This window comes from Pseudopodoces humilis, chromosome 1, assembly GCF_049639895.1.
Source record: "Pseudopodoces humilis isolate 2021_Gansu_Grassland_sample_001 chromosome 1, ASM4963989v1, whole genome shotgun sequence".
NCBI classification, from domain to species: domain Eukaryota; kingdom Metazoa; phylum Chordata; class Aves; order Passeriformes; family Paridae; genus Pseudopodoces; species Pseudopodoces humilis.
Window position 1 is genome coordinate 91,752,465 of NC_142200.1, and position 22,937 is coordinate 91,775,401.

The window sequence follows — 22,937 nt, forward strand, 5'->3', positions numbered from 1 at the left end:
TTGTATTTTTGCTTTTTAGAGAACTATTGATGCAATACAGCAGCAGCAGGTTTATTTATAACCAGAGTAATTTATGGTTTACCATCATAATGCAAAGAGTAGCTTTGCAGGTTTTCTGTGCCTGGGTCATGTTGGTTTATTGCATCAGTTTGTGAAAGTTAAGAAAAATGTAATTTCTTGCAACAAAATAGCAGTTCCTATTCAGAACCAGCATCAAAATCACTGCCTTGAGGGGGCAGAAGGACTTACATAAGCAGTTTGGGTGAAGAAAATGGCATCTGGTTTGGTTTTTTTTTTGTTGTTGTTACTTGGAAATGTTGTCTGATAAATAGGTGAACTTACATATAGATATTTGAGTTCAGTTGAGTAGGTGGTGAAGGCTTTTGGGAGAGTGGGAAAGATGTTTTGGCATCTTTTTAAAGCAGAAACATTTATACAAATGCATCCACTATTATTGTTATGAATAATAATAAAACCTGTGACTTGCATCCCACAGTTCCATCCCATCAGAATGCTCCAGGCTATTGTGGTTGTAAGAAGATGTTCAGAGTTTAATCCTTTATGCCTCCCTTCTTATGAAATTGGTGGGATTTTGATGTTTGTGTGCTACAGTGGGGAAAGTTTTTATGTTCTAGTCTGCAAAATATATCAGCCAAGCCTTTCACATCATGAAAGAAAAAAGGCTCGGTGTTCTTTTCAGGTTCTTTTGGTTACTAAAACTGTACTCAAACACTCACAACCTAATAAGACTTTACTCAGTATCATCAATATTCTGTTGTTTTCATTGGTGTAACCCCATTCTGATGTTTGTTTTGTTAGCAGAGTGCATTGATACATTTATCTAGTACTCAAGGACCTATTGAAGTTTATCTGTGCCCAGAGGAAAACGATGCTCTCAGTCCAATGAAAACCTATAGCCAGGACCACAATGGAAATATTTCCAAAACCATTTCCAAAGGTAAAATTATTTCTTTGCAATACTAATAGCCTTTCTTCAGCGTCACATTCAAGGTTTCAGTTTGAACTTTGGATTTCCAGCTCTTTTTCTTTGGCTTTGTTTTTCTAAGAAGTGAAAAGTTAAGGTATCAATTTTTCACTACATATTTCTGGTTTATATTGTCAGAAGTAAGTTTTCCTTTGCATTATTTGTTTAAAGTAAGTTCCCTATTTTCATATCATATGTAACCAAAGTGTGTGTAATACTGAAGAAAGAAATAATTTTGTTCATTTTAAGTGTTTAAATAAGACAGTAGCAGTAAAGATCCATCTCAACACAAGAGGCAGAAATCTCGGTGTATGGGTACATGTGAAGCTACATTGCTTCACTGATAACATCTGGTACCTAGAAAATTCTCAGTTTTGACAGTGAACTCCACTGAAAAATGGGCATCTCACTATGTTTGATTTATTTCCCCCTGTAGTTTAAATCTTGTAAGATAATTTTGTAATAGAAAAGTCAGAGATGATGGCAACATGATAATTTTTGAGAAGCCCTTTGTGATACATCAAAAACAAGCTAGGAATTATATGGAGGCCATTTTTTTATTGTTGAACTGATGCTTTATGAAAGACCCTTTATGCAGCGGTTACTTCATTTGTGTGTTACTTTGATGTGTGTCTGATATTTCTACTGAGATTAAATGTGGCATCTTTTATTTTTTTCTCTCCCTCCTGTCACAGAAGTGGCTTCTGCTAACTCAGGACAAGGTGACTGCTCAGTAAATATGGCAACAATCTCTCCACTGGCTTCTCCAGCCAACCTTCTACAGCAGACCGAGGACCAAATTCCCTCAAACTTTGAAGGACCATTTGTGAACTTGCTGCCTCCTCTGCTTCAGGAAGATTATTTGCTGAGCCTTGGGGATGAGGAAGGCATCAGTGACCTCTTTGATGCTTATGATTTAGAGAAACTTCCTTCCCTGATGGATGAATTTATATACAGCTGATTGTCTTAAGTGCTGTGCATATCTAAACTATGTTTTTAATGGAATCAAAAAACCTGCCGTCATTCAGACTTGTCCTCTACTTACCATAAAATAGCATTATTAAATAAACTAGGCTCCTGAGCAGTGCTGATATTTTAATTGAATACTCCCTATAATACCATAAGAAACAACAGAAGGCTTTTACAGCAGAGCCTTCTCCTTGACCCCGAGCTCCAGTGCCTTGCGAGTCAGCAGGTGCAAGCAGGTGACCGTAGATGTTTTGTCTTCACACTCCCCCAGTCTCTGCTTACCATGACAAGTGGGCTTATGGAGAAGGGCTTCATGAACTGGTTTAGTCCTAAGTAACAATTTTGTAATAGTATTTCAGGTTGTGCCTTCTGCAGAGAATGCATGTCTTTTGAGTGTCACAACATGGATTGTACATGCAGTGAACGTAAATATGAAGTAAATGCAAAAGAGTGGAATGGGATTCTTCAGCTACTTATGGGAATGTTTAAATTGCTGTCATAATGCTCATTTTGAGCTGTGTATATGTCTCATTATGAGGTCAAATACTTATGTCCTTAAAAGCTTTTAATGAAAATACAATACACTGTAAATGTAGTGTATATTGCGGATATTGAAAAGTATAAAGTTCTGCCACTTCTCGTAGTAATTGCAGATTTTTAAAAATGCTTGTGTGTGTGTGTGTGTGTGTGTGAAAGTAGTTTTTGTTGGTTGTTTTTTTTAAACTAGAACGAAGATGCACAGTTCAATTTTACTGCCCCCAGTGTGCATTAGAACTGGTACAAGAATTTTCGTGGTACTAAGTGGGGCTTCATGTTAAGTGCCTACTAGAGATGCACTGTGGGTTTTTCCCTCTATGGAAAACACTTATGCCAAGCTTTGTTTGTTCAATATATGATATTTATCTCAGTGGGTTAGCTTCATCTGCTTACAGCTTTTTATAATTCTCTTCGCCAGCAAAATGGAACTAATTTTTTTCCAAAGTACATAACTGTAAGTACCACATCAACTGAATTGCATTTATTTTTTGAAGATCTTTGCTAGTATAGTATAGTACCAATATTTATTTTTTGAACGTCAGAGGAATTCTAAGAAGTCTTAAATAATTTTTTTTTTCTTGAGTGTAAAATATTTTGCCATGTTCTGGGCTAAATTAATGTAATGTTGATTAGATGATGCCCATATAATCTTTTTGTTTGCATTACTGTTGTGCTTATCTGACATACTCAGAATATTAGTACTATTTGTACTGTAGGAGAATATTATGTATGCAGGTTTTCTGGTACCATTGAGTTGCTGCTATGAAAGCTCACACACGAAAAGGCAAGAAGTCACAGTACTAATATGGAAACTGTATGACTGTGTGGGTTTTGGAATATAACAAATGTATAAAGGGCAACACATAAAGAACTGTTAAACAGTGTTAAGTGTGTGTTTATATGTACAAATGTTTGCATAGATCATTCAGCAGTTGTATTTAATTTGATATATGTTCTCAACTCACACTTTAGTTATCTAGCAGTTTTGTACAATAGAATTAATTTGTAAACACTGCCAGAATATTTTCTATCTGGTTTGTAATTTTTTAAGAGTTTTTTTAGATGTGGATCTGTAAATAAAATTGTAGTATTTAAAGTTTTCGTCTTGTGGAAGAGGAAAGTAAAAGTTGTGTGAGCATGAAGATTTGCGAGACAAAGGGGCACTTTTGCGAGGGAAGAGAAAATGAAGACTAACACAGACCATCTTTTTTATGTACAAATTGAACACTTGTCCCAATGTGTGTGGGCAAAATACTAATCTAATTTAGCTTTGCATTGTATGCTAGTTTAAAAAAAAAAACAAAACAAACCTCTGTAAAATACTGTAAAAAAAAAGGAAAAAAACAACAAAAAAAGCTTTTATGGTGAGTTTTGTAAATAGATTTATTAAAGGGTGACATGTTCTCTAGCTGTGATCTTACAACTTCAAATGGATGTAATTTGAATAAATTTTGTATGGTAATGAATCAATAAAAATGAAATTTTTTAAAGACTTTAGATTTGCATACAGCTATTTAAACTTTTCTTACTCTTGGTGCCTGCCATACTGTTTCTTGAAACCTGTTACTGTTTTTGTTATTAGTGCAAACACTCACTTGACACCAGATAGTTTCAATCCCGTTTTTTTACGATGTCAACAATAACTTCAGTGGGTTTTTTTAAGCCAGAGTGAAACAAGAATAAAAGAGATGTTAAGAGACACAGCAGGTGATATCCAGAGGTTGGGATAATACAAGTTTATTTTTATTTATTCCCTCTCCTCTAATATGAATTAGGAACAGACTTCTTGCAAACTTGATAGAAATGGTGTTATTGTAGGATTAAATCACATGAAAGCAGTTGTTGAGGATCTGCTTAACCTTCCTACTGATAATTCTCCAGAAGTTTCCTAATAGTAGCTTTGAAAAGAAGTTGTGTTTTCTTGAGTCACTTCCAACAGTCCCTTGTGCCAGACCTATATTTACGAACTCATACTTCTTTTCTGGTATTGGTGCTGCACCTTTTTAGATACACAGCCATCTATCAACTGGGAAAAAAAAAAATCAGGATAATAAAATAACAGTAATATGGTTGATTGCTTAAATGTTCTACCTCTGAGCAAGTAATTTGTGTCTTGTCAACTTCCTGCACACTAGGAGAAGGATATTACTTTCTCTGTGCACCTGTACATATTCAAACATCTGCACACAGCAGTACTGAAAGGAGTATTACAAAGGTCTTCTCTATATTCTTAATAAATAGTAAAGAATATAGGCTAGATGGCTGTGTTTTCTGATTTCCCTTCAAAGCAGAGGTGGCAGTAAATATCTGCTGTACCTCCCTGGCCTGTTCTCAGTTTTTCTATTCTGCAGTTGCCATAAGCACTTCTTTATTTGCCCCTAGAATCTGCTACTTATTACTAGTTTTCACGTCATTTTCCCCTCTCCTGCTTTCTGTAGCTGCTTTGCAAACTTGGAATGTGCTGAGGTGCAGGATAAAAAAAACCAGCCAGTTAAAATACTAATTCCTGCTCCTCTAGGCTAGCATGGTGTACCTCAACATTATTCAGTGTACAAGTATTAATTCCAGGGAGGTTTTATTGGGGCCTGTATGAGCTGCATTCCTTGGCTGCCAGCAGATGGAAAAGGTTTTGGAAAAATCTGTCAACATGGCCTGAATGATAGGCAACTATTTATTCCTTTACAGACAGGAAGGGAGTTTGGAAAAAAAGGGAGGTTCATGTTCTTGAACCTACAGTAAGAACTCATCCACCTACAAATGACAAGAAACAGTTATTATATTCCTTTTGACTTATGCCTGAAAGAATAAATTGCACCTCAGTCTTGATGCAGACATGAACATTTTTTGTTGTAGAAAGAATGAAAGTTATGTGAAGTACTTTCAGTAGCGTGAAACAGCTATATGTTTAAAAGCACCAAATTTAGTATATGTCTTTTTTTTTCCCCCTGTGCGAAACACAGAGCACAGTGCCACTAGTGTTCCTGCAGCCAACAATTCTCAGCACTAAGTGAACCATGAGCCTGTATAGCAAAGTCAGTGGAGTGATATTAACCAAAGCATAAACAAGTAGAATTCATCTCCCCATTCTGCTTTTCTTGCTGAAGAAATATCTGCCTGGATATTACTCTACAGCTAAGCAATAATCAGAAGAATGATTGCCCTTTATTAAGTCTGGGAGTTTCTTTACCCACTATTTATAAGGCCTGACAGGAAGAAAGTGTCATATATAACAGGAAAAAATGGGTTGTTACCAATTTTGAGTGGTACTGAATGTTGTTCACAAATTACCAGACAGATTCTCATAAATTTCAAGAACAGAGGGGAAAAAAAATCTAATTTCTTGTACCTCTTTTAGGACTCCTCATTTTTTTCTGAATACCTTCCTACCCATTTCCACCCAGAACCCAGATGTTAGTTATCAGAGAATAAGGCTGCGAATATAAAATTGAGCCCTGGTCTCCCTGGCTGTTTTCCTTCCCTAAGGATATTTGTTGAGATGTTCTAAACCCACTAGGGATGTATCTTCTACTAACCAGGACCTGAAATTGAGATTTGGATTTTATTTTTCCAGTAGTGTATTTTTCCAACTACCTAATCCTGCAAAACCTATGACCACTTGGTAACCCAGTCCAAGGCTGATGATGTCTGTGACTCTACCAGCCCTCAAGAGTAGGAACTAAGATCTGCAGGCAATTTGGAAAGGATGTATTCTGAAGTTCTTCTTTGGACACTCAAGGAACTGGAGCATGTATGCTGCCAGCTCAGAGAAGGCCAGCACTGGAAATTGTACTCCCAGCCACTGTCACATAAAAAGCAGCTTTCCCAGGTAGGTATGAATAAATTTTCCTCCTGGGATCAGGAGGTGGTAGGGAATTATCTGCTCCCTTCTTTCCCTACTGTGCTACCTGCTCTCTGCACACAGCTTCATGTATTACTATGAATATGCTACAAAGCAATTTAGGTTTATGAGCTTGCAAAGCACTGGGAGAGTGCCTTCCAATTTGCGGCTACGTCCTAGGGACTCAACAGGACTGTGCTGGCACAAGGGCTGCTTGATACTATGAATTCTTGGCGGCTGGACAAAGTAAAGGCTCTGCTGGATCATGCTGGAACTGATCAGTGTGGCCTATTTATGTCACTAGGTATGGGACTCATGGGTTATTCCTGCCTGGGTGCTGCTCTTGGAGATCACTGCCTCCCCTTAATGAGTAGTGCTTGTCAGTGTTGGCCATTTGGAGATTTTTTGGTTATGTCTTGCAGGCTGTGCTTTGCTCTTTTAGTAAGCTGTAAGCCAGCACTGGTGTGTGCCCAGTTGGGTTAACCACAGCAGAAACACTTGGCTGGTGGGGACAGCTGTGAGGAAGGGCAGTGCAGTGCTCCCAGAACAGAGAAGATGAATTCAAGGACTGCATGTGGAATACTTTGAACATGGGAAACTGAAAAGAAACAAGGAAAAGAATCACTAACCTTATCAGGCAGCAGTTAAAATGCTGTTTGGGGATATAGATACCATTACTACTGACCGAGTAAAGACTTCTTACTCCATAGGAGGAGGTCTGAAATAGATCAGTGTGGCCACCCATTTTGAAATATTTTCCTCCATTCTCTCCTGGGCTAAAGATGCCACAAAGGTAATAAATTACACATCACACAGTGTCTCACTGACAGCATCTCTGGAAAGTACTTGTGTGCTTAAACAAAGACCAAACTGGAAGGCAAATATATCTTCAACTATAAAAATGACTCCATCATGAGACCAGGGTGATATTTATAGTGCTCAGTCCTGCTCAGAATGATTTGTTCTTAAAGACTGATTTAAGTGAGGTGCTTATTTCTTTCTGCCCCAGTTCTCTTCTTTAAATCTCTCCTGTTCCTTTGTCCACATTTCCTTTTTTTTCCTTCCTGTGAGCATTGTCAGATATGCATTATATAAAATAAGCATGAGTTTGTAGGAAAAAGGAGATAGAGAAAATATTAGTAATTAGAAGTTGCCATATTTTATCTGCAAGTGGACAAACAGACCTATTGCTTTCATTCATTGACCCAGGGTTTTCATTCACTTTCCCTCCAGTTCCAGGGAGACCATAATCTGCTATTTTTAAGAATAAACTGATTCCAAAGGCTCCTTCTATAGAGAGAAGCCTAATGTTTGAAATGCAACTACAGTAAATAATGACTTTTACATTCCAAAGCTGACTACCTCAAAACAGAATATATTAAAGACACAATATAAATAATCTTTTTAGGTTGTGTATATTAAACCCAAAGCAAGAATAATATGCTCACTCTCTACAACACTTTGATCACCAAGGACACTGCACGCTTAATCTGCTCAGAGTTTTAGCTTCAGCTATCCAATAACCACAGTGGTTTTACTAAATATCAATCAGAAGAATTTGGAGGAACACGGTGCCAGAAACTTCAACCATCTGATCCTAAACATTTTGACCAATATCTTTTATACTATTCAGTAAAGTTTTTACTAGCATTGTATTTTGAGGAAATTAACGATGAAAAATAATAATAAAGAAAGCGCGTTGTGGCCAGAAGAGGATTTAATAGCTTATCACCCATTTGGATCAGATACATCAGCATCGCAACCGCTTTAACAGGATAGGTATTGCTGGGATTGTTATATTCCAATTAAAACGGAGGCGAGTCTCCAAAGCTCCAGGAGACCTCACTCTCAGTGCCGAAGCGACGGCGCCGCGCTCTCCGCGCTGTTGTGGCCTCCGCCGGCCGCCGTCCTGGCGCCGCTGCGCGCGCGGGGCCTCGGGGCGGGGCGAGATGGCGGAGCCCGGGTGAGGCGCTGGTGAGGGTCGGGGTCGGGGTGGGCCGCGGCCCCCTTCCCTTCCCTCCACTCCCCTCCTCTCCTCTCCTTTCCCGTCCCGTCCTTCCCTCCCCTGCCTGGCTGTGACGGCCTGGCCGAGTTCCGCTTCTCCTGCCCGCGCGATGTTCCCGTCCCCGGTGGCGCCTTCCTAGGGCTACGCATCAAGCATCGGGAGGAGAAGACGAACGTCCTGGCGGGAATCTCCGCAGGGTTTGGCGGCCGGGATGCAGCTCGGGGATGGACTACCCTCAGCGGGCTGCAAGCCGAGTAGGGGGGGCCGAGCTCTGCCGGGCTCCGGGATGTGCGTGGTCCAGGTTGCGGCCCGGCCTCCCCTCGCCCGTGGGCCGTACCTGTGTTTATATTTATATTTATATTTATATTTATATTTATATTTATATTTATATTTATATTTATATTTTGTTTACTTACATAGGTGTTTAAGGAGAGACTGCGAGAGCTGGGTCTGTTTAGTCTGGAGAATAGAATATTGATGGGGGGGGGTCTCATTAATGCGTATAAATATCTCAGAGGTGGATGCCAGACTCTTCAGGTGCCCAGTGGCCTGGGAGGAGCAGTGGCCATAAACTAAAACGCAGGAAGCTTTACTTTAACAGGAAGAAGAACTTTACATTGAGGGTAGCAGAGCACTGAGGCTGCCCAGGGAGGTTGTGGCGTCTCCCTCTCTGGAGACATTCCAAACCCACGTGGACACATTCCCTTGTAACCTTCTCCGGGTGGCCCTGCCTTGGCAGGGCTGGATGACTTCTGGAGGTCCCTTCCCAATGCCAGCAGTTCTATCATTCTGTGATATGTGCATACATGTACACACACACAAATACGTATACTTTAAACTCAGTCTCACTGTGTATTAACGCTGCAGTTTTCTTCTGCTCTGTGTGAGGCCGGGGATAAAATCCCGGGGATCCCGGGGCTTCACAGGAGACACCTGTTGTTGGTAAATAGCTGAAAAGAGAGGTCCTCTTCCACCTGGATGGAAGTCCTCCATTGGTATGTGCAAGGCGATTGAGGAGGGTTGACCAAACCAGACTGACACAAGGGAAGTTGTATTTGTGACAAGTTGCTGAAACAGCTCTAGTTTTTTATTTGCTTGCTAACATTTTTTTAATAAATGCAAAGTTCTGTAGGTGCAGCTTGGCTGTATGAGAAGCATACATTAACTTCTAATTTTGCTATCGCTTCTTATTTCAGTCAGTCTACGAGAATAACTGCAGGAATCTGTCTTTATTTTTTTTTTCCTTGTGAAGGAGATCTCATGCATGCATATGGAACAAGTGCAGATATCAAGTAATTTGTTTTAAAATAACTTCACAGTGTTTTAATTAAAAAAAAAATGTGAATGACTTGAACTAAAATTTACTCTTAATCTTTCTCCCTTCTTTCATTCAAAATTTTAAACTGATTGAAGGCATAATTTGGAGGAAGTCTGAGATAAATACATCTGACTTTGAAAAAAAAACTCTATGGAAGAAGGATAAAAAGAACAGTGTCCCTGCTCAGGAGACAGGGAAAACATGGGAACTCTTCCACCTTGCCAACCAGCCAGCGTGTATCCACATGATGTCAAACTGAGCAAGGAATGTATTTCTGCAAAGGGAGGATGAGTGCTTGTTGGACAATAACATGAATTCATGGTTTTCTGTCCGCTAGTTCTGCTTGTTCATGCCCTGTCTTTTTTCCTTTTCCTCCTCCTTACCTCCCCCACCCCCCAGGTTTACTGTCCAAGAGGATTTAGACCTTGCTTAAAAAGGTAGGATTTTTATTTTGGCTGTATTCTTTCTTCCATGGGTCACTGAAATAAGCTAAGCTTATTTGTTTTTCCAGCTGCTCCATTGCATTGGATATTTTTCTGTAAGAGAGAAAAAACAAGAAATCAAAATTTTTTATTCCCTTCCAGATATTGATTTGATAACTACCTATTTGTACATATTCTCAGTGATGCAAATTAGTGTAAGAGATGTCGCCTTTCCCTCATATTCTTTATTGCTAGACTTTCTACAAATGTTTATTTTTCTTCACCTTTTGCAGCATAATTGTATAGATCCTGTTTTTTTTTAATTTAGAAGAATGCTAATTGCCTAAGTATCTAGGGCAGATGCATCCTCTTTGTGACATTCTTTTCCTTTTTAAGTTAAATGCAGATGTGTGATGGTTCAGCTTACATGAATTTTTTTAAGTATATTTTGCAAGATTGACTGAAGGACACATGCTGGGAAAATGCATGGGTGTTTAACTTCTTATGTTCTTCAGTACTTCGTTTGCAACATGTGGAAGTGTTTTTATGCCTGTAGCAAGTCTTCAGTTCCTGAAGTCTAATTTTAAAGAAATTACAGCCTTGTTTTTTCCTTCTTCATTGTCAGGAAAGTGTTGTGTTTTCCCTGTAAACTTTGAAATACCCTTGTATGATTTCCTTAGTAAACTGTTGGTTTATGTAAAACACCTGAGTTTCCAATGGTACTTCAGACTTTATTCTAAGTAGGAGTTACAGCACAGTGTGGTGTGTAATTAACACACTAACTCTTTTTATAGAATCTTCTAGCAAAAGGCTTTTTTTGAATCTTGAATACTAATCTGGATTTTCACATCTGCTGGGAGATACATATGCATAAATATATTTAGTTTCTTGTGGAAAATAAAATTAGATATTAGCAATCTTTTAATGTATTATTCTAGCCAGATTATAGTATATTTATTTTTTTTAGTTAGACACAGTTGTTTAACATTTTGTACCTGAAAAAAGACATTTTTATTTTACTGTCCCAGTGAATGAACTAGTTCAGATGAAAGGCCTGTGGGATCAGGAGTTCTAGGAATAGTTTAATTTGTTTTCAGAAGGACAGTGAAAACATATTTGGGTAGTGTCCACTCACAAATAAGAGAGCCAGAATGGCCTCTGAAGCAGTTACTTGGGTTCTGTGCCTTTCATTCTTCTTCTGTGATGTGAGTGGAAATACATCCATCATACAACATGAGCTCACTATTTATTATGATGCTGACATGATTAAAATTACCTGTATCTTGGATGTGTCGTGTCAGAGGAGATGAAGGGGTTTTGAATTGGGAGATGACAAGGTACAGATGATTTATAAATGAGCCCTTAAGAATCTGTATAGTTTGTGACTTTCTCCCTGCTTGTGTTGGAGGTATCAGGGGAAGAGGGCATTCAGGAAATGTCTCTGATAGTGGATATGTCATGTGTGTGATATACTGCACATATGCTTAGAGATATATCTGACTCTTCTATGAGAAATGTGCAGTAGATACGTGGCCTTGGTTTTGTATTCAAATGCTTTCCTAATGCCAATCTTCTCCAACACTTCTTGAAGATGCCTGCTGCCTGTGAGTCAGTGCTTGAGGATATCGAAGACATCGTGTCAGCAGAAGATTTGAAGCCACACGATCGGCAGTTTGTGAGAAGGAATGTTTTTCCCAAAGTGCGAAAACGCAACTCCCAAAAAATCGTTCAGACAGATGATGAGCCTCCAAGTGACAGGTGAAGTCTTACATCGACCCTGTGTCAGTGCTTTTCTTGAATCTCATATGTGCTTGTAAGCATTTAAAAATAAGGTGGAAGATTGTGCTATATCTTAATGTGAAATCTGTGTACAAGGTAAAAGTGAGTTAAATAGTCCTTACAGAATGTAGAGAGAATAAATAATAAATCCTAAGAAAATTTCTTTTCCTAGACAGATTTTCTGTAGAAAGCCGTTATTACTGAGATGTTGATGAATGGAATAATCAGACTGGGAAAATGGTTTCTGTTATGTTTTTATGTAAAAGATTTCTGAAAAATTGTCTGTGTAATTACCTAAACACAATTAATTAAAACACTTAATTATCTAAATATAATCTGAGCTCTTCAAAATGCAGTTCTGGAGCAGCCTTTTGACATCTGAAATGAGAAATAGGAACAAAATCCTGAGCGTTTCAAAAGGGTTGGAGTTGGAAGGTCATCTTTTCCAAACCCACTGCATGAGCACTGCCACAAAGAACCAGTTGGCAGGATTCTGACTAGGTAGTTCTTTAGCATCTCCAGGAGATGGATATTCTACAGTCTCCCTGAATAACCTGTGCCAGTTCTTGGTCATTCTTAGAGTGAAAAAGGTGTTTTCTGATGTTCAGAGGGAGCCTCCCATGTTTCAGTTTGTGCCTGTTGCCTCTGGTCCAGTCACTGGGCACCACTGAAAAAAATCATGCTCTGCCTTCTTTGCACTCTCTCTTCAGGTATTTATATACTTTGATGAGATCACCTTGAGCCTTCTCCAGGCAAAAGAGTCCTGGCACTCTGAGCCATATCTGAGGCATATTCCAATCCCTTTATTATCTTTGTGGCCCTTTGTTGGACTGTCTCCAGTATGTCCCTGTTTCTCCTGTGCATCCTGTCAGGGCCCAAGGACTTGTGTATGCTCATTGTGCTGAACAGTTTATTCCTTGACTCAGTCTCTTTTCATGAAAGGTACATCCTTGTTTCAGTCTTTCAACCCGTTTTCTGCATCTTGGGATTTGCAAAGGCTGTACTTTTTGTGTGTACATCCTGCAAGTGACATGGTGAAACTTCTTTTGAGCTTGCTGTTTTATTTCAGTGGAAATAGTATGCAGTAAGCACGAAATGCATCTTCGCATTTTTCCTACTTGTGATTTCCATAAGGACTGAATCAACTTTCTGCTGCAGTGGAATTGATTAGAGTATAGGTCAACTCAGTTATTGATTATAGTTTCTACTGCAGGTCTGAGATCTGGTTTGTTTTTTGTTTTTTTTTTTTTTCTTTTTTTCTTTTTTTCACGCATTAGTTTCAAGTTGGTGGATAAAATTTCCCTAGATGATAAAGATGAAACTAAATTGTGTATGGAAATTTAATTTCCTGTGCAGAAATAAAATCCTGAGGGTTTCCACTCAAAAGAGATTTTATAAGCATAACAATGCATCTTTATCCACATGCCCCTAAAAGTGCATTGGCCCCAGTCTGCCAGTAATGTATGGACAGCTGAACTGGTGCTCTGTAGATACTTCTCACAACTACTTCACCTCCCAAAGCGTTCAGGTACTATATATTCTCTAGCAGGCTGTGTTTTAGTGTTCTACCCAAGAAGGCACATTGAACATGTGTTGTTTAGACAGCAGGAAGTCTAAATACCCTGTGTTTACAGTTAATGATCATTAAAGTTCCATCAACAAATTTCTATTTTTAGCTAGGGGAAGTGGCTGTTAAAAAAGAAGTGTGGAGGGGGGAGGGGAAAAAAAAAAAGCTGTAGGCAGGGTGCAGTATTGTGTTCCAGGATGTGTAGTGTTCTTGTACTGGCATCTTTAGCTCATTGGCAGTTATCCCAGGAATTTCAGTGAGAGCTTCTTACAGAACTTTTTGTTGGTTTTTGGAGCCTTGTATGTGCTAGCTCCACAGTGCATGTCTGCCATGCTGCTTCTGTAGCCCAGAAGGGTTGTGATGGGGGCTTTCCACTGTTTGTGCGGCTGGTGGCCATCATGTTAATTTACAGAGCTGGCTTGTGTGGAGGGAACTACAGTCAATGCATGCCATAATACCAAAAGGTCGCAGTTTGTTCACTGGTGGCCTAATTTCAGTGCTGTTACTCGAAGGTTATTTGTTACATGATACAATAATTTTGAGAAAGTTGGGGAATTTAAGTTAGGGATTTTTTTTTTCTTTGGTGTTTATTTGTGTGTTTTGTTGGGGTTTTTGTTGTTGCTTTAACATAACTGCAGTGTACTGAATCTGTTGTTACCCTACAGCTCCTGCACCTTCTTCATGCTAAAACTCTTTTCTATCTCTTTTCTTGCTAGTTGTGGTGGATTGACTCTACCACAAGGGAGAGAACTGGAAGAGTAAAAGTGAGAAAACTTGTGGGTTGAGATGAAGACAGATAAAGTGAAGGAAGGAGCAGGGAAAAACCCCAAGTGATGTAAAAGCAGCCATTTGCCACCTCCCACAAGCAGACTGGTACCCAACCAGTCTCAGAACAATGGCTATTTTGGAAAGACCAAACTCACAGCTTTTATTGTTGAACATGATGTCATCTGGAATGAATTATCCTGGTGGTCAGCTATTCTGGTCATGTTCCTCCCAACCTGTTGTCCATCTGCAGCCTGCTAGTGGTGGGATGGAGCACAGTGAGAAGCAAGCACTGTCCCATGACAGCTGAAACACTGGTGTGTTAACACTGTTCCAGTCACAAATGCAAAACACAGCCCTATATGGGTTTATGTTACTCTGTCCCTGCAAGACCTGTTACACTAAAATCACATAATAACTGTTTTGCCTCAGCTGTTCTGGAGTTGTTACTGTTTGCATTGCTTATTTTATGTTCGAAGAATTACAGTTCATTCAGTCCATTCAGCGTGCTTAAAAGGGAAGCTTGTTCATCATTTAACTTGCATTTCTCATTTGTTTTTACTTGACAGCATTATTCCTGGTGTTCAGAAAATCTGGATTCGTACATGGGGGTGTTCTCACAATAATTCAGATGGTGAATACATGGCTGGGCAGCTGGCTGCATATGGATACAAAATTACAGGTAACAGTATGAGTGAGCCCTGTAATTCAGTTTTTCTGGGGTGAATGTTCAGAGCTGTCAAGCTGTCATCAAATGTTTTCAGTCTTAATTATGCTTTTAAAAATCCTCTTCTGATCCCTTTCTGATCGGATGGTGAGGAGGTAAAGTGTTTTCGTGGCATTAAGCAGAATGATTACAGGATGAGTGCTTTCAGAATGGTTAGATTTTCTTGATATCAGGGTAAACATCAGATAGATGTCATTCAGTGCCTTTTTTTGGTGTTTTACTTGCTAAACTGAATTGAAAAGTTTTCATAACAGTGGATGGGAAATATATTAATTCTTGTTTTTAACTGTAGTTGATGCCTCCCCAATCCTAAAAATACCCCTGAACTTGTGGTTATGCTGACCACATTCCATCTCATTAATGCAAAATATGCTGACAAAAAAGTTGAAAAGTTGGATTAATACCATGTTTCAATAAGCAAGTGTTATCTTAATACTTTTGTGTAGCTTTTGACTAGTCAAAACAGAAACTTAAATTTTATTAATTCATTCAAGTTCAGGTGTGTCTTGCACCTAAACTTGTAGGCTGAAAGACTACAATGTTGTCTGTCCTGACAGTTTTCTAAAAACAATCCTGATTTCAAGAATGGCTGTTTCTTTTCTTGAACATGTCATGACACTGTTAAACAGTTTTTATTAAATTAAGCATCTCATTTTCCTTTACTGCTGTTGATCTTTCTTACGTAGAAATAAGACGCTGAATTATTCAAGTGCTGAATTGTTTTAGGGAACCCAGATTATTAAATTCGTAGTACAGCTCTGGTGTAGGTATGCTCTTTCCACAGATAAGTGGAGTGCTGTCCCAGAAAACCTTATTTGTGGCAGCTCTTTGTATAAGATTGTAAATATGTTCTCATTATGGCTTTCTTAAATTTAATTCCTCTTTGCCGTAGTTGTTCAAATGCATATTGTTCCAGAAGCTACTTTTGGCTTGTCAAGGTTCAGATGGCCGTTCTGTGCTCTTGGAATTTTACTGGAGAGATGTAGGAAAGATGGAAGTGCAGTTCAGGAAGGAGCTACCTTAAATTTTTGATACCATATCTTTTTAGAAAATTAAATGTTTACAACATTAGAATAGAAATAAGTCTGCATCTAGAACCTGAAACCGAGAACTAAAAACCTAGTAAAAGTTGCACTTGCTGGGGGAGGAATCCCAGAGCAAGTTTGGTAGTTGTATATGAAATTGACCTCTAGTTTCTAGTCATTATTAAATCTAAGTCTTGATTTAGTTTATGCTAATGTATGTACACACATTAAATGGCACAAACAAAAAAACCTCAATGCTAGGTGATAGGCAGAAATTATGCAGTGTAGTTTCTTCTTTTTGAAGTTAAGTAATTCTTGTCAATCTGTTCTTAGGAAAGCATGTTTGTCTTTTTTTATATTAAGTCATTTGGGAAGTTCAGATAGAATGTCACATAGGGATTTAATCTTTCTGTCCTATACAGTGAAGCAGCTACTCTGTAAATAGTAACTGTTGCTTAATGTGATCCAAATGTCAAACATTTCTTGAAATTAAACTTAATATTGTTTATGGTATGCAAAAGATAAGAAGAAAATGTTTTGTAAGAGCTATTTTGTAAATCAATTCATGTGTTGCTAGAATTCATTAGTTTTACGCAAAACTGTTAAAATCTTGGGGAAAAGATGATAGAAATGCTCAATAAGATGAAAAATTGTTGTCACAGTGTCTTGGACAGCTATTCCTTAAATAAAAGTGTTAGGATTAGCCTATTTCCTACATGTTCCTAAGCGTTTGAGACAATACTTATTGAAAAAACACTGGAATAAAGTTCTGGCTTTAGAAAATAAGATGTGAACTTTACTTGCAGTTATTGCTGCATTATGAAGGAGTCAAGCACTGTTTCTAGTGTCTTTTGTCTAATTGCAAGATTGGAAAGAAATACAGAAGGAAGAAAAACAGCATCAGACTCCTGTTGCTAACTGGAAGTTGTAACAATGCAACCTGCCTTACAAGTTGACTTATCTGAAATGGAACATGGATATAATGTCCTCCTTGCTTTTCATGTGTTTCAAAAATGTTCTTTCTGTACAAGCACTCTTTGTTGTTTCTGGGAGTGTCTGTATCCAAAGGTGAAAACTGATGGCTGTGCTTTTTACAGCAAAGATTTCCTCTGTCTGCAGAGAGACCAGAGTGTGAATCAGCAATATACAGATACTGCAATATCAGCAATGGTGATTAAAAGTCAGGGACTGCATCAGCTTAAAAATAGGCAAAGGGAAGCCAGCAGAAGAGCTGAACCTATTTTTGTATCTACTTTTACAGCGTGAAGGTGGGCAGCATTCTGAACAAATCTTGCATACCATCCTGTGGGAACACAAAGCTCCTTTGTGAGCCTGAGCCACACAGAAATGTGTGGACCAGCTGCTATCAGTGTAGGGCTGTACCATGGGTACTTGTTCATATTCTGAAAACGGTGTAGCTGATGGTGGCTTTACTGGTTCTAAAACTGGTTTTGGTTTCTTGGCAGCATGACTTGCTGTATAGTTTAGACATGCCTGCAGACCTGCTGGAGTGCTCCCTGTGAGATACGCCCTGGAGGAAGAAACTCTCATGGTACAGACGAGTAATGCCTGCTGTGAAAAACAGGAAGTGGGCGAGCTGGGAGCTTTCAAATATTGTGAGGAAGATTTTTGTTTGGGAAGGGAGTTCAGTATGTTTGCCATGTAGCTGCACTTTCTCTCTGAAAAATGGAACTGCACATGTATAGTCAGACATAGAATGCTTTGACTTCTGAAGTGGGTAGTTGTATTTACATATGTTGACATCTGTATGTTTCTAGTTCTGTGAAATTAATGGGTTGTGGCCCAGCTTTGTATGCATTTTGATAGATCAAGACATTTAAATATACTTGTTACTTCGTACAGATTGCTTCTGGTTCAGGGCTGTTCAGGTCCAAAGCCTTCCCTCCTCAGCCATTGTAAAACATGCTGGGGGCAGGAAAGGCACTGCTAGTAACTTAGAAATACCAGAAAAAATGAATACTTTCTCTTTTAGGAAGACGGAGCAAAACCTGTTATTAAACATTCAGTGAGGCTAAACCAGTCACAGTTTATCTGCACTACAATTTTGTGTATTTTAGAAATAAATGCGAGCACTGAACATACTCCTTCTCTAGCATGGGATTCTACAAACAATAATTGTTTCTGCTAATTCAGTGGGCTTGGCTTTGATGTAGCACTTAGAAACTGGGTTATGTTACAGACCTTTAGCTTTACTTATGCAGTTTTAGACTAATTTAAAATTAATTCAGGCATCCTATTCACTGTCTCAGAAATTTCTTCTGTAACTGTGTTTGGGTGGAAAGTTGCTGTGTAGAGCTCACTCCATTATTGTGTTTAGTTGGCAGGGCTTGTATCAGTGAGACTAGTCAATTCTTGTTGAATTCTTACTGAATTTTAGTATTTGTAGGCTGAGTTATGTCTTACAGCTCTGTAACTCCCTGTGCAGAGAATTTATATATTTCTCTAAAGCAAATATGAAGTAATATTTTGAAATCCTGTTAAAGAAAGGATCTGAGGTGTTTTGCCTCTACTACTTATTAATTTCCTAAACACTTGTCAGTTTTGCTTACCAGTGGCTATAACTGAGGTATCATTTACTCTCCATCTGCTTAAACAACACATTTGAGTAGAAGAAAGAAGGAAGAAGACAAGGAAGAAAAAACGATCTCCATAAGACCTCATGTTGAAAAGAAGACAGGTGTAAAAGGAAAGAGTCTGCTGTTGAAAAGCAGATGAGGTGCTACAATCTAAAATGGACTTCAGCGTTCAAAGGCATTGTCTTGTGTTCACTGTGTTGCATAAGCCATGCTTGTGTAGACTTTGGTCATCCCCATACAGACGCAGCAAAGCATGCTGCAACATGAGTTTTATTCATCCAAGTGCAAAATAAAGAAAATTACTAAGATTGTAGAGGTATTGATACATGGGTTGTGAATCGCTTCTGAATATGGTCCTTTCTTTCAAGTGTTGTTTTAAAAGTACTTTTGTACAACACAATAAAATATTAATACTAGATTTTGATTTATTTATTGTTTTAGAGACCTCTTTAATAGGTTACTGTATTATTGAAATAAGCTCTCTGCAGCCTACATAGTGTTTGATGAAGTATTTTGACTAAGATCTCTGCTGGTTTCCAGTGTATGCTTTTACTTGTTCAGAATCAGCAGTTGGTCTTTCCATTTTTTGTTCTGCACCCTGCTGATAATGCTCCTGTGTTCCTTCATAAGTATCACATAAAATGGTAATGACTACTGTGCAGTTTTTGGGGTGAGCCATCCTCATTGTGAGGTATTTTTGGTATTCTTTATTAAGCTAAAAGACAAATCATTATTAGCTGCTCATTAAGTGCCTTATCTGTCAGAGAATTCAAGGTTTGTCCTTATGTTTGGATTTGTACTTTTCAAACAGTTGTGAGTGCAGTTCCAGTTTAAAAAAAAAAAATCCAAATAAAAGATAATTTACAATCTTTTTTTGAGGGCAGGGTATGCATGGTGTATGCTTAAATACGCAAAATACCCTACACTACTTTTCTGTTGAAAAGAGGTGTTTCTGTTTTCTCTACAACACTTCAGTCATGAAACTGTCTCTAAAGCAGCTGAGCAATGGAGAAAAGTGAACATAGAAGGAAATTCTGGTGTATTGTACCCTCAGTGAAAAGTTCCCTCATTGTCTATAACTTGTAGAGTTGGTGCTGAGCAAGGCAGTAAGGTAACTTCTTTCTGTATCTGTTGTGTTGAGATAATTGCCTTACAGTTCCAGTGGTGCAGATTCCTGGTATTAGAAGATCGGAGTTGCTGCTTGTCATGCGTTTGTTTTGTGTGTTGATTCTTGGTGCTCAGGCTAGAAAAGTGTGCTCTGACATGCAGTTAGTATGGGAATACTTGGGATGTGGGTGTGAAGGTTTTCTTCTTTTTAAAATCTGAAACTTTTATGGTGAGACGGTTAGGAGGATGAGGAGAGAGGGTGAAATGGGACATAGCAGGGAAGAAAACAGGTGAGGCTCATGGGATCTAGCAGATGGAGTTGCACAACTGTAGACAATCAAGATTTCACAGTTCTTTGGAAGGAATGGATATTCCCAGTGCATCGAGAAGTGTCCTATAAGCCAGTGAGGGGGACAATGAGTCTGGATATTGTTGGGATGGTTTCTTGCAGTGTAGAGTTCATACAGCATCATGCTGTGACTCATCTGCAGCACTGCATGTTCCCTAAGTCTCTGTAAACTAACGTATAATTGTGGCTTTGGCAGCTGTGTATTACTGCTCCAGTGTTCCCTGTAAAACTTCCTAACCCGTGTGTGGCTAGACTTCTGTTAACTTATCACTTCTGACTTGTAGCACAGTGCAAGATACATGACCTCTTTGTGGTGAGTTTTTCCTACCTCGGCTTCCTCAGTATCAACTTCTTATTCCTGTTGGGCAACTTTCTGTTAAGTGGGGAGTCCAGCTTTGAGGATGTTGTCTCCGGTACAGGATAGAACTCTGAGTTCTCAAACTGGGAAATGTGTCTGTCCCCTGTTTATGGGAGAACTAGATAAGAACTAGAGTCTGTTTTCTCCTCATGATGACATCACTGCCATTAGTGCTTGATATGACAAGTGTGTACTGTCTTTCTTTATCCTCTTTAAAATTGTCTATTCATCTGTGAATGGTTTTCTTTTTGTTTGTTTGTTTTTGTTTGTTTTTCTCTTTCAGTGTTCTTATTTCACAATCATTGGGCAGGCAACTGAAAGTTGGGATCATGCTGAAGAACCTAATAAATCCTATGTGCACCCTATCTTCAGGGACACTTCTAGAGAGTTCACATAGGTAAATTTAAGCATGCATGACATGTTTAGGGTTAATTTTAGTGACAGAGCATTGGCCACATGCTCTGGTGGTTGTGCAATGGAGTTTAGATCTGGCAATGCTGAATTTTATGTAATCCAGAAGAATGAATTTGAAAGGGATTGAACCATGAAAGGTAAATTTCAACTCCTGGTAACATCCATCCTCCTGTGTGGAATATGTCCTTGTAGTAGATGGTTAAGCAATTAGCAAATGAAGCGTAAATAACAGTGATGAAGTGAGTTCAGCATAAACACGCAGATGATGAGGAGCTTTGTAGGGTGTTCTACAGAGACATTAGTTTCACGTTTCACAGTTCCTTCATGCTTAAGGAAAATTTGTAGTAGATTTATAAAAGCTAATGGGAGAACAGACCATTTTTTAATAAGCTGAAGAGATTTCTTTGACCATGTACTCTCAGAGGTAGGAGCAGGATTATATTTTGATCTGGAACATTTGTAGGAGCACTTTAAAAGGATTTGTTTGTTACCCTGGATGACTGGGGGAATAGTGGGGAGGGTTAATGTTCACTGCAGGCTTTTGCTTCATTTTGGATACAGTTTCATTTGCTAGAAAGGATGAAGTTTAGTTGCCAAGGAGGACAGAGTTCTTGAAGCTTGCCATGGTCACAGCTTTGCATTAAGATGCTTTTCATATATTTTGTGAATGCTTTTTTGTCAGTTGCAATGTGGATGCCTCTGTATGTGAATTGCTATAAGTTACTCTGGGGAGCAAGGTGAGCCTGGGCGAGTTGCTTTCTGGCTTGTTGCTTTTAAGAATTTTGCATGTAGCACAACTCAAACTTCTGTGTCTCCAAATACAGAATATTCATCTGTGTTGTTCTCCTCTGCTAGGCCTGAGGGCATACTAGAGAAAAGACTGCTGTGTGATTATGGAGGCTGGCTGGAGACAGTAGAAATGCACTAAAACAGATAATAGACACAAATTGGGATACAGCTCTGTGTCTCCCCAGGCCCGCTTGGCTGTATGAGCGAGTTTGGACATTACCCTTCTGGTTTCTTTCTAAAAGAATGTTTATACAGCGGTCACGCGCACACACAGTTGGGATAAGGTAATGTATGAAATAGTTGAGGCTTTTTCCAGCTGGAGAAGGTTCGAAAGGTGAGGCGCGCCCTGCAGTGGGGCTGGGCAGGAGCCTTGGCGCGGTGCTGCCGTGCCGGGAGCAGCCGAGAGGGGGCAGCAGTACCCCAGGAGTGCGGGCTGCGCCGCGGACCTGCCCAGCCCTGCTCGAGTCGCAACCAGCGAACTGAATGAAGTGCGTTAGGCGCCTTTCAAGTACAGCCTTAAGCATTTCAGTAAACCCGCTTTAAGTTATTTTCTGTCATTCTGATCTTGTGCTGCTTTAATTGGCAACTTTGCTTATTTGCTTTGATTATGAAGGTCTGTGTTTTATACTTCTGTTTTGTCTCAAGAGTTACCACTTTTTAGCTCCGGTTAAGTTTTTTGTTGGACTCAGTTTCCCTCCTAGAGAGTCTGTGTTAAGGAGGTGAGATTCATGAAGTGTAATTGCCTAAATGCACCTTTTTGAAGAACTATTCCATTTGGAATTCCGCTTTGCTTTATTTTTGCTGGTCTGGGTAGGCTGGGTTACTTTTGTATACAGACTTCTCTTTGAAACATCGTTTGAGGAGTTTGCTTATAATGGTCCACATATTGTTTTGTTTGAGGAATGGTTAAAAATTTGTTTAATAATCTTATGAACACGGTGTGTATTTCACCAAGACACTGAAAACTGTAAGGACTACTGAACAAACACTACTTGTTGAAAGTAGTACAGTAGTATAATATAGTATAGTAATATATATTATTTTATTATATATATACTATATAACAATATAGTAGTATAACTGCCGCATAACTACAGCACAAATAAAACTGTGAGTGTAAAGGCAGATGACATTCAGGTTGAACATCAGTATTTAATTGTTTGGGTGCCTAACAGCTTGTTAGGCCTAGCATTTGGTGACTTGTCACTAGAGTGGTGTTATCCTAAGTTTCCAAAGCTAGCTTTTTCATTTGTTCAAGCAAATTCTAAACATATAGCTTGTGATTTAATATGTTTTTTGAGGGAAAATGCCACCTGCTTTGAATTAACATCCTAAGCTGACTGTGGGTAAAGCCTAGCTGCATATTTAGCTTGTGTATTTTCTGTG

The 22,937-nt window shown here is 38.9% G+C and overlaps 2 protein-coding genes across 5 annotated transcripts in view; both read left to right on the forward strand.

Moving 5' to 3' along the window:
• Positions 1 to 3,939, forward strand: part of E2F3 (E2F transcription factor 3) — a 42,079-nt gene extending 38,140 nt beyond the window's left edge. The window contains exons 6-7 of one of the 2 annotated variants that reach the window (XM_088055311.1): positions 820 to 958; positions 1,681 to 3,939. In XM_088055311.1, coding sequence (XP_087911437.1) covers positions 820 to 958; positions 1,681 to 1,946 — 405 coding nt within the window. In that variant the 3' untranslated portion in view covers positions 1,947 to 3,939. The remainder of the gene's footprint in view (positions 1 to 819; positions 959 to 1,680) is intronic. The other variant, XM_088055317.1, reaches the window with a different exon arrangement.
• Positions 3,940 to 8,236: 4,297 nt separating this feature from the next.
• The window catches only part of CDKAL1 (CDKAL1 threonylcarbamoyladenosine tRNA methylthiotransferase), a 377,880-nt gene continuing 363,179 nt past the window's right edge, over positions 8,237 to 22,937 (forward strand). The window contains exons 1-4 of one of the 3 annotated variants that reach the window (XM_088053806.1): positions 8,237 to 8,303; positions 10,052 to 10,089; positions 11,666 to 11,832; positions 14,755 to 14,867. In XM_088053806.1, the coding sequence (XP_087909932.1) occupies positions 11,666 to 11,832; positions 14,755 to 14,867 (280 nt within the window). In that variant the 5' untranslated portion in view covers positions 8,237 to 8,303; positions 10,052 to 10,089. Of the gene's footprint in view, positions 8,304 to 8,378; positions 8,623 to 10,051; positions 10,090 to 11,665; positions 11,833 to 14,754; positions 14,868 to 22,937 lie in introns of those variants that run through there. The other 2 variants (XM_005525251.3, XM_014254558.2) reach the window with 2 other exon arrangements.